Below are 12,421 nucleotides of genomic sequence, written 5' to 3'. Positions count from 1 at the left end.
CAGTCGCAGAATACACATTCCCAAAGACAGAATGATACATTTCAGTGTACAGGACAGTGCTTTTTATACAGATTTGGACACGGGCTATTTTAAGAATCAGGATGTACCCTATTTACCAAAACATAGATTTACATGAATTGCAAAGCTAATAAATAATATTTACACTTATCTGTGAAATTCTAGTAACACTGTGGTGTCCTGCATCTTTGTTGGAAATCTAGCAGCTTGTTTTAAATTAAACCTTCCTGTCTCCAAGTGAAACCTCACACATCAAAAGACCCAATTAACATATGGAGTCTTTCTTCAGAATGCACATTCCCACAGAACATCACAAACCATAACAAGCCATTTTTTCACATCACAATACACAAAAGGCTTCCATCCACAAAGGCTCATTGCATCAGATATATACATCAGAATCAGGCATTTGCTTTAGAAAGGTTAGAACAAACTAATTTTCTACCCTGGTCTCAGAAATAATGATTTCCTATCTCAAAATATACACAATATAAAAAATAAGTGCATGTGCAATTATATAAATAAGCGCCCTGCGCTATTTCCTTTAAATAAATTTATACCATAAGTTATTTATCAGTGATCCAGTCACATAGGGCAACACTGAATAATGTATTTTCTCATTTGTCCTACTTTTGGGACACTGCTTAACCATTTTTTTTTAATTTACTTTATTGCTAAGCAAGCTGCTTGGGCAGAGACTATAGTGTTGTCTATGAGCTCTCTGCTTGAGAGACGGCATAACCGCGAGTTCAGCGCTTCTCTGCTGTTCCCACCTCTTATTCTCATGGCTCCCTTGGGAATTCACCTGGTCACAAGAGAGGATAGCGAATGTGGCAACAAGCATAGCACTGGCTAAACGAACTGCACTCCATTAGCGGTGAGACCTACAAGACAGCCCCCCTGTCCCTTCATATGTCAGGCTGGCTGTGGTCCTGTATTGGAAAGGAAGAGCAGGACATCCGGTGGCTGGGTAGAGCGGTCACTGGAAGTCCACCATTGATTAAGCCTCACAGCTGGGACGACATGGAAAGGGGAACTGTCCTATGTGTACAGCACCATGTCTTCATTGAGCCAATGAGGTTGTGCTTTCCCCAGCAAAACAGACAGATCAGATTTACAGTACATAGAATGCTTACATACAATACAGATAATGCAACGTAGTTTCAGTAGACATAATATTAATATAGATTTTACTAGATTAGTTCAGAAGTGAGTTCATAATATCCTACTCTGTTGTTATCAACCTAATTTCATCAGTCCTCATTTGTATATCTAAATTCAGGGATTCCTGTATGTGTGTGTTGTGTGTATGTATAAATGTGTGTGTGCGTATGTATGTGTGTGTGTATATATACATACATACATACATACATACAGTGGAAATAATAATTCACAATAATCCATATTATTCCAATAAGTATTCAATATATACACTAACACATTACCAAGCACAGAAAATATTATGATTTAATACTTGCAAATATTATGATTTAATACTTGTACTTTAAGGAATGGTTTACTAATCTTAAATAGGGTCATTATGACCTCAGCTGATAACAAACAACATAATAATAAGATAAATGTCATATAAAGAATCGCAGGATAAGGGCTGTTTAATACAGGAATTAGGAGTATATCCAGGATGGGGGGTAGACATACAAAACTGTCAGCACAATAAGTCTGATAAAGCCAGATAAAGAAATAGCTTGACACCTGGTCAATGTCTAATGAAACATGGAACTTTACCATAATTTCTGAGACAGACATTATACGTAATTAAGATGATTCTTGATTGGTTTAAGAATATGGGGCCTGATTAATTAAGGATCTTAAATGAAGAGGTATCTTATGTCAGTCTCCTGGACAAATCCATGTTACTTGGCAAGGGGTGCAAACTAGTGTTCTGTTTTGCACATAAGTTAAATACTGGCAGTTTTTTCATGTAGCTCACACATATCAACTTTAAATTTCAGTGTACAAATAAGCTATCAAGTATTTGTGTGTTACATGAGAAAACAGTCAGTATTTAACTTATGTGCAAAACAGAACACTAGTTTGCACCCCTTGCATTGTAACATGGTTTTGTCCAGGAGACTGAAATAAGATACCTCTTCATTTAAGATCCTTAATGGATCAGGTCCATGATTGTCATTTTGGGTATAAAAGATATGTATACTAATAATAGACTCTGTACCTTATAAAATGCCAGCTGATTCAGATACCTTTTTGACAATCATGCTGTAACCTGTACCGAATAAACAACAACTGCTTTGCGTCTGAAACCGTTCATTGCCGTTTGTCCATATCGCTCGAATAGAAATATATATATATATATATATATATATATATATATAATTTATATTATATTATATATTATTTAATAATTTTTTTATTATAATTTTTTTTTTTTTTTTTATATGTTGACATTTCATTCTCATCCCCACCAAGTGATGTGTCTGGGAGGTGACAGTATCATTGTGTGTGTCAGGTTCCTATAAAGTGTGAGGATGTTATTGTCTTTTTCTCCATGCAGGAGTGGGAGTATTTAGAAGAACACAAGGCTCAGTGCAAGGACGTGATGATGGAGAATCATCAGCCCCTCACATCACTGGGTAAGAGAAATTTTAACCACACCCCTTTCTGTGTGTATAGGAGATGCCTTCACTACATGTAACAATATTTATGTGTACAGTGTGAATTATTTATAGTTTGTAGTTGAATTTGCCTATGTGCTTTGCTTAGTAAGTAAATGCGTGCATTACAACACAATGTGTCTCCACTAAAAACTGTACTTCTCTATTGTTGTTGTGGAGCGTTGGGTGGAGTGTATGTAGTGGCGTAGTGCCTGGTGAGGGCTTACATTCTATTTCTATTCTCTGGGTGTCATTACATGTACAGAGCACCATGATTGGTAAAAAGTTTTGGGGATATAATTGTGGTGAGCGAATGCAAGAATAAAGGGGAGAAACAGGATAGATCATATGTAATGTAGTGATGATAAAGGATGTTGGAAGATGGATGATAATGAATTCTAATGAAATTCAGAAATGTGTGGAGAGTAGGTTTCTAATAAAAGTAAATGACTAGATTGTACAGCAGAGTATGTGCTAATAATGACAATATGGTGAATGATCAATTGTTTTGCATATTTTGTGTGTGGCTTTTTAGTATTGGTTAATCACAGACTGTGCTCTGTGGGTCGCTGGTGAATGTAAAGGGAATGAAGACAAAAGATGGTTAAAAACATTGGTTGCATCACCATTGTTTATGTTTGGTTATCACATACATGTTGTTTTCATAATTTCACCATTCTTTGAGATAGTGTAACATTTGTATAGTAAGCTTGGTGTCTCGTAGCTAAGAATATCATTCAGGGTTCAACACTCTTTCCTCATGGTTCCAATTCCCCCGCTACCCTACACTTAGACCGTTATAGGAGCTGCGTATATGCCTAGATTTTCAACCATTGTTGCAAAATCTGATTATGCATTTTCTACAAGTAGAGACATCTGCGCATTCCCAGTGATTAGCTTCCCAACATTTGGATGCATTCACAATTTGTAGAGATAATTTTTTCAGAGTGTTTGTCCAGACCCTCAACAACAAACAAAGAAGGAAAACCAGGGTGTAAATGCATCAATGTGAGATTGTAAAAAGTGGCCACTAATTGCAGCAGCATCAGAGCCTAAGGGTGACCCTCTCCTATTGTCTGAAGCCCCTGGGATTCCTCTTGATACTATCATGAGCAGTGATGATGAAACACTATAATGGCTTTTGTGTAGGAGCGGTAGAGGAGAGGACGAGGTGATGATGGGGGACTTGCTGACAAGTAATTCTGTAGAGTTTGGAAGGTCCCTGGATGCTGTGGTGTGGGGGCCATGGCTTTGTTTTGATTAAAGCTGAAAGCCTGATAATACATAAGCAATAGTCAATGGGATTTATATTCTTGTTTCACAGAATTAATAGTGAGGGTAAAGTAACATTTCATAAAGCTAACCAACATTCATTTTTCCTAACAGAACTACACAAGGCTCCATCTGCTCTTATTAAGGAGGAACCTATATCACGTGAAGAAGGAAATCTCCCACACACTGACATTTATACACCCACAAATCATACACAATATACATCTACTCTTATTGAAGTGAAATCGGAATCTTCTTTCACTGGAGAAGAAAGTTTTAATAACCTCAGCTATGTTAGTAGCCAGAGGAAAAATGTGAATGATCACAGTGTAGACAAATCTTGGTCTTGTTCTGAATGTGGGAAGTGTTTTACTAGGAAAAGAAGCCTCTTTGTACATCAGAGGATTCACACAGGAGAGAAACCATATTCTTGCTCTGAATGTGGAAAATGCTTTACAACGAACTGGAAACGTATTTGCCATCAGAGATGCCACACAGTAAGTAAAAAACCTTTACCACACACTTGCTCTGACTGTGGTAAATGTTTTCCCTGTAAATCTAATCTTGTTGAACATCAGAGAATTCATACAGGAGTGAAACCTTTTTCTTGCTCAGAGTGTGATAAATGTTTTTCCTTTAAATCAAATCTTGTTGAGCATCAGAGAATTCATACAGGAGAGAAACCCTATTCTTGTTCGGAGTGTGGTAAATGTTTTTCTTTTAGATCATATCTTGTTGTACATCAGAGAATGCATACAGGAGAGAAACCTTATTCTTGCTCTGAATGTGGGAAATGTTTTATCAGTAAATCACTTTGTAATACACATCAACGAATTCACACAGGAGAAAAACCATATTCTTGCTCTGAATGTGGGAAATGTTTTATCAGTAAATCACATTGCAATGCACATCAGAAAATCCACACAGGTGAGAAACCATATTCTTGCTCTGAATGTGGGAAATCATTTAAAAGTAAATCAAGTTGCAATAAACATCAGAAAATTCACACAGGAGAAAAACCATATTCTTGCTCTGAATGTGGGAAATCATTTAATACTATATCAGAATGCAATAAACATCAGAAAAATCACACAGGAGAAAAACCATATTCTTGCTCTGAATGTGGGAAATCATTTAAAAGTAAATCAGAATGCAATAGACATCGAAAAATTCATACAGGAGAGAAACCTTTTTCTTGCTCGGAGTGTGGGAAAGGTTTTTCCTCTAAATCAGATCTTGTTGTACATCAGAGAATTCATACAGGAGAGAAACCTTATTCTTGCTCTGAATGTAGGAAAGGTTTTTCCTCTAAATCAGATCTTGTTGTACATCAGAGAATTCATACAGGAGAGAAACCTTATTTTTGCTCTGAATGTGGGAAAACTTTTATCCAGAAATCTAACCTCTATGTGCATCAGAGACTTCACACAGGAGAGAAACCATATTCTTGCTCTGAATGTGAGAGAGGTTTTATAAATAAAGCATCCTTAATTAAACATCAGAGAAGTCACAAGTGAGAGGACATACATATGCTCATTTAACCAGAAATCAAACTTTGTTCCACATTAGAACATTCACACCGAGTATACCAATATTTGTGTTCTCAGTTGGGAAAATGTTTACGCAGGAAATAAAGCTTTGTTGTGCATCAAAATGTGGGAAATGGTTTACTAGTGAAGCACTATTTTTTGCATCAGAGAAGTCACACTGGAGAGAAACAGTAGTCTTTCTCTGATACGGGAATGTTTTGTGAGTTAAATCTGTCCCGATAGCTATAGTTCTAATATAAGACTTTTCAGAAATCCTAAACTTAAAATTCCAGTTGCCTTAAAATTTAGTTCCCAAAATATTTGCAGAGCCATGTACAGGTTTCTGTACCCTGACAGATCTTGAGACGTTTAACATTACAATTACAATTGTGCAGCTGAGTATAAGCTATTCTTCTCGTTCATCAACCATTTTATGGCCAAGAGAGGCTGATTACAGTGTCCTGAGTGTTGGAAAATTTCTCCCCTCACAGTCACCACTTTGTGTAAAATATCTTCCATTCTGGGAAGCTGCTGAAACTTTTAAAAATTTATTTCTAAATGCTATATTTTGGGTTTAGTTATCCTTGAAGTGCAGTCAATTTATTTGTCATATATTGATGATGTGACAGGATGGACGGCCTATGCCACCCTGTCTGTTGTTGCTGGGAATCAGCTGGACTTACTTTGCCACCGTTCCCTTTCAGTATCCCAAATGCTCCCTCTAACTGCAGTAGGAGCAATTACAAAAGATGACACCACTGAAATCCTTACCGGCATCCAGTAACGTGTTTCTTCTGGTTAACTGACGCTGCGAGTGTACCCCGTTCCTGGTGTACCTGGGCTGGTAACCCTGACCTCTTCCTATGAATCTGGGTTGCTGTGGATGGATCCCCCCTGGCCTATCACACTGGCCAGAGCTGCAGGATAGCAGGCAGAGCGGCGGTACCGGAAAGCTGGCTTCAAACCTCAGAAACAGCCGGGAACGGATTAGATTTTGGATCTAATCTGTAGGTCACAAGGATAGAGAAGTTTCTAAGCAGGTCTTTGAAGTTAGTGATGTTTATTTGCTCACACTGTTTGAAGGTACAAGTGAGCAGATCAGATGAAACAAGAAGAACAATTTTCAATACAAAATAGTGCCTTTTATACAGATTTGGACACAGCCTCACAGGGTAAGCCAGCCCCCTGAGGTCTGAGCAATTTTAGAAGCAAGATGCAATTTGTTTACCCAAACATGGATTTACATGCCATGCAAAGCTAGCAAGATTTACACTTATCTGTGATATCCTAAAACTTGCTGTGATCTCCTGCATCTTGTTTTAGACTTAGGCAATCTAATAGCAAATATAAATAAACATTCCTGTGCCTTCAGGTGCTGGACCTTCACACATCAAAAGGTCTAATTAACATGAGATTAACATGGGTCCTTTCTTCAGACAGTTGCAGAATCCACATTCCCAAAGAAAGTTACAAAACCCCAAACAAGTCATTTCCCTACAACAAGATACACAAAAGACCTCCTCAACAAAGGCTTATTGTATCAGATATATACCTCAGAAATAATGCATTTCAGTTAAAACAAAAAACAGATTTCTTCCCCTGGTCTCAGAAATAAAGATATCTCCTTTACCAACATGCACACAATATCAAAACTAAGTTTGATAGTTAGGGGCTACTGGTGGCATTGGACTGACTGTAAGGGTTATGGTACTTGGACATTTTCAGCATGGCTGATGGCCTTTTGTGACATCTGCCTCTAAGACCAGATCTGCTAGGTCAGGTTTCTTTCTGCTCCAGAGTTTCTTAGCTGGCTTTCACGTTTTGGCTCTTAATGCCATGGTCATTAAGGCCTAGGGCCTCCCTGACCGCATGGTTCAGATCATGCTCTGGGCTAGGAAGCCAGTTTTGGCCAGAAATCATCTCATGGTGTGGAAAGCGTATACTTCCTGGTGCAAGCAGAAGGGGGTTTCCTATCTTTCCTTTTTTCTTTTGGTTTAACCTGTTTACTTCTCTCTTGTTAGAGGGTGGTTTCAGAGTACAATGCACATGCAGTTTCCATACATCATCCGAGTAGCAGTTTTGGATATTATCCTGCTGCTGACAGTCTTGCAGCACTTTTAATTTTTTGCATATTGGATTCTGAGTCCAATAGGAGACAATGGACGCCCACACTTTATGCTCTTTATTCATTTCTTGATCTCCTTGTTAAGGTTCTTGTCCCAGTTGTTTGTTGTTCTCTCCTCTCCCTTTTGTTCTGTCCATTGGGATTTTTTTTAGAAAAAAATCTGAAATGTCCAGTTGGTCACTGGAGTATAGATGGCTTAAGTTTTGGCTTCAAATTTAAAAGTGCACTGGCTCTTGTTACCGTGCTCTGTACTCTAAGCAAATCCAATGTCCCCTATTAGACTCCATATACTAATACTACTAAATACTATAATACATATAATAACAGTAATCAGACTGTCACCTAGACCACTTAACTGCATCCCTTTTGTGTCGGAACCCTGTGCTTTGGTTGTGCTTCCCATTTTGGCCATTGATGTGAACTTCTGGCACTCAAAATGCCAACGATAGAAATGTCGGCACGTCAGTGATGAAATTGACGATATGTACACATCAATATTGTCGTCGCAATTAAAATGTCACCACAAAATATCTTGAAGCGAAAAATATGGTGACATGTAATATTTAGCAAAAATTATCATGTGCGCTCACTGGCTAAATGACTATAATACTAATATGTATTGTATGGTGTACCAGATGTATGGTAGTGGGTAACCTCTACTGATTAGACAATACTCTATGGCAAAAAAGGTCTCATTTATTAATCCCTATACATTGTAAGCTGAGATAAGATAAAAGACAATTGAATAAACAACTCTAAAACATATGAATACATGTACTTATACTGCGTTGAAAAGTCCAATGTCAGGATAAAGCAAGTCAATAGAATAGTTCTAAAACTTATAAAACATATACTTAGAATAAACTGAAGAATCCAATGCCAAGATTAATGTTTATGGCGCAACCAAGATGGATACAAGTATCGTGATTTAGACACAGTCTATGATTCCAATGGGTGAATCTTCGGATGTTAGATTATATTCCTATTTGGTAGATGGAATGCCCATGATTAAATCACAAATGTATAATGTCTCATAATTATCCTGCCGTTTTGGATAGACGTGAATAATCACGTTCTGGTGGTTAAGTAATATCACGATAACGGAATGTAAATAACGGTATTATACCTAATGAAAAAATTGTGCTTGATCCATATGTATCCCACACACTTGTGGGACTAATACTTGCGATTGTGTGAAGCTTCAATAGTGGTATCAGTCAATCTTAGGGGTCCCGCTGAGGGACTGCGGCGTACAGAATGGAGTGTCCAGATGATACATACAGCAGCGGGTGATCAACCCCTCTACTGAAAGGATAGATTAGCGGTCCACAGGAGGCGTGCGACACGCTTCCGGTCCCGGCTTCCGCGTCTGAGGTCACTTCCGGAGAGTTGCTGTTGGCCAATAGATGGATGGGGGCGGAGACCCAACGCGTTTCGTCTTTAGCAGACTTTCTCAAGGGAGATAGTTCCAATATTGGTGGGTGTTCACTTATAGAGCTCCCAGTTGTATAATTGTCTCTGATTGGGTGATCGCGCTGTTAGCCTATCTATGGTCCGTGGTGTGCCTAATCGTTCAAGTGTTTGTACACTCAAACTTTATGAACCCTGGGAGCCATGATCCGGAAGTGACCTCAGACGCGGAAGTCGGTACCGGAAGCGTCTGAGGTATATATATCTATCTATATCTAGATATATCTATTTTGCCATTTTTGTGTATATACACACACACACACACACACACTGTCACGGGCACTAGGAGTCTTTACCCAGGGATCACCAGGTGATAGGCTTACCAGAGCAGTATAGGTGGCAATATGGTACTCTGGTAGCAGGGTGATCACGGAACAGGAAATAGCAGATGATGAGATGCTCAGGAAAGTCTATGACTAGCAGCACTGGCAATATGGAGGTAATAATACACGAGGAACTGTATGGACAAAGGACACGTGAAGGTAGTCAGTGGTCTGCGGTAGCAAGTTGTACCACTGCTATAGTGAGGAGGAATGTCCAACAGAAACGAGGAGGTGATGAGAGTCAGCGGTCTGCGGATAGCAAGTTGTACCGCTGTCTGAGTGAAGGAATGGAATCCAAGTGGAGGTATCCGGGGAGTCAGTGGTCTGCGTTAGCAAGTTGTACCACTGCTATGTGAGAGGATACTGGAACAGGTGAAACTGTAAACAGGAGTCAGTGGTCTGCCACTAGCAAGTTGTACCACTGAATATATATGTGAGGAGGTGCACGGGGAGAGACTGCAACACAATATATACACGGGCACCTTGACTTTGATCCACAGTAATATGCACAATATAAATGTATAAATGACTGAACAACACTGCCAATATAGAAAGTCTCTTGAAGTAATCCGGCATGAGATAACACAGTCAATGATGGCAGTAGAGTCAGCAGATAGTACACTCCAGAGGAGAACCAACACAGTCAATGATGGCAATAGACTCAGCGGATAGTACACTCCAGAGGAGAACCAACACAGTCCAGCAAGGTATGCAATACACAGCACAGTCAATGGGAAGTATGCATACCGTGGTTCAGGAGAAGGCAGTCAGACAGGAGTGCAGAGATACCTGAAGGGCAGGAGGCCAGCAGGATACAAGTCCCTGGATGGGTGAAGCGGGGGTCTAGCAGGTGCAGCGCACAGGTAGGTAGACCAGCAGGGAACACAGGAAGGCGTGGAGAGCGGATCAGCAGTAGATGGATGAGTAGCGCTGAGAAGTAACAGCAGTGGGTCTCTGCGGGAACACGGAGGTAACCAATAGCAACCAGCAGGTGCAGTAACGATGGGACACCGGAGCAGAGTTGAACTGGAACAGTTGATCACGGAGAGTAGCGGGTAGCAATAGTGGCAGCAGACTCAAGGAAACACGGTAGAGTTGACAAGGACTGAAGACTGAAGCGCACAGAGGCAGCGGATAGGAATCAGCTAAACAGTCACGATGAAACACAGACGAGTTGCAGGTTGAAGACTGTAGTGCACGGAGGCAGCGGATAGGAATCAGCCAAACAGTCACGATGATGAAACACAGACGAGTTGCAGGTTGAAGCCTGTAGTGCACGGAGGCAGCGGATAGGAATCAGCTGGCAGTCACAATCATGAACAGGTGAGTGGATGTGGATGAAGGACTGTAGTGCACAGAGGCAGCGGATAGGCATCAGCTAACAGTCCCAATGATACATGGTAGAGTTGAAGTGATTAGAAGACTGTAGTGCACGGAGGCAGCGGATAGGAATCAGCTCACAGTCACGATGATACAGTAGATGGTAGAAGTGGTATGGGAACCACAGTAGTAGAAGTGGTTTGGAAACCACAGAGGTAGAAGTGGTTTGGAAACCACAGGAATCAGCTGGGCTGAATAAACAAGGAAACACAGGAACACCTTCAGAGACTCATGGGGAATGAGACTCCAAGATCAGGCAACGTGGTGTTGACCACAGGTGCTTAATATAGGGAGGTTGCCTGATCTGCCAATTAAGTTAAAGGAACATACACTGAAGGTTTGGAAAGGGCTGCGCATGCGCAGTCCCTCAGGATGGAGGACGGCCACGGTTCCTAAATGTCCGGGAAGAAGCACTCACAGTCCGGTGAGTGACAGTACCCCCCCTTTTAAAGGTGGGCACAGAACGCCTGGAACCGGGCTTGTCCGGATTTTTGGAATAAAACTTCTTCAGAAGGGCAGGAGCATTAAGATCTTCAGCTTTGATCCATGAACGCTCTTCAGGACCAAAGCCCTTCCAATGAACGAGGAAACGGAGGACTCCTCGCGAAATTTTTGCATCCAATACCTCAGTAATCTCGAAATCCTCCTCCTGATGAACTTGAACTGGCTGCGGTGCTGAGGGAGGAGTCGAGAAACGGTTGATGATGAGAGGTTTGAGCAAGGACACATGGAAGGCATTGGAAATCCGAAGATTCTTAGGAAGAAGAAGTTTAACACATACTGGATTGATAACTTGAATGATCCTATATGGACCAATAAAACGAGGGGCGAATTTCATAGATGGAACCTTCAAACGAATATTTTTGGTGGATAACCAGACACGATCTCCAATTTTTAGTGGTGGAATAGCCCGCCTCTTCTTATCTGCGAAAGACTTATATTTGTTAGATGTCTTCTTTAAACAGGTTTTGACCTGAGACCAGATATTTTTGAAGGTCTGACAAGCAGTCTCCACAGCAGGAACTTGGGTGGGCGGGAGGGCAGGAAATTCCGGAAAAGACGGATGGTGACCGTAGACCACAAAGAATGGAGTTTTGGATGATGACTCATGGTACATGTTGTTATGGGCGAATTCAGCCCAAGGAAGCAATTCTACCCAGTTGTCTTGGTTGGCTGAAGAGAACATCCTAATAAAGGTCTCAAGATCTTGATTGACTCGTTCCGTTTGTCCGTTAGATTGCGGATGGTAAGAAGATGAGAGTGCTAATCGTATGCCCAAGGTTTTACAAAGGGCCCGCCAGAATCTGGAAACGAATTGTACTCCTCTATCCGACACAATCTCAGACGGACATCCATGGATACGGAAGATTTCTTTAATGAAATGTTCAGCCAGAGTAGACGAGGAAGGTAAACCGGACAGAGGGACGAAATGGGCCATCTTCGAAAATCTGTCTACCACTACCCAAATAGTATTGTGATTCTTACTTGGTGGCAAATCAGTAACGAAATCCATACTAATATGGGTCCAAGGCTTGGACGGAATGGGTAGTGGTCGCAGCAACCCTGCTGGAGTTCTGCGGGAGGATTTGAACTGAGAACATAAATCACAGGAAGCAACAAACTCTTTGACGTCTCTCCTCATTGAAGGCCACCAGTAACTACGAGAGAGAA

The 12,421-nt window shown here is 40.6% G+C and overlaps 1 protein-coding gene and 1 pseudogene across 1 annotated transcript in view; both read left to right on the top strand.

The window, feature by feature from the left end:
• LOC142159778 (uncharacterized) overlaps positions 1-5,589 on the top strand; it is a 627,000-nt gene extending 621,411 nt beyond the window's left edge. The window contains exon 20 of the mRNA XM_075214494.1: positions 4,443-5,589. Coding sequence (XP_075070595.1) covers positions 4,443-5,440 — 998 coding nt within the window. The 3' untranslated portion in view covers positions 5,441-5,589. The remainder of the gene's footprint in view (positions 1-4,442) is intronic.
• Positions 1-12,421, top strand: part of LOC142159808 (uncharacterized) — a 64,578-nt pseudogene that overhangs the window by 13,104 nt on the left and 39,053 nt on the right.

This window comes from Mixophyes fleayi, chromosome 6, assembly GCF_038048845.1.
Source record: "Mixophyes fleayi isolate aMixFle1 chromosome 6, aMixFle1.hap1, whole genome shotgun sequence".
In the NCBI taxonomy this organism is placed as follows: domain Eukaryota; kingdom Metazoa; phylum Chordata; class Amphibia; order Anura; family Limnodynastidae; genus Mixophyes; species Mixophyes fleayi.
The sequence above is the reverse complement of the archived record's forward strand: the minus strand, read 5'-3'. Positions and strand labels throughout refer to the sequence as shown.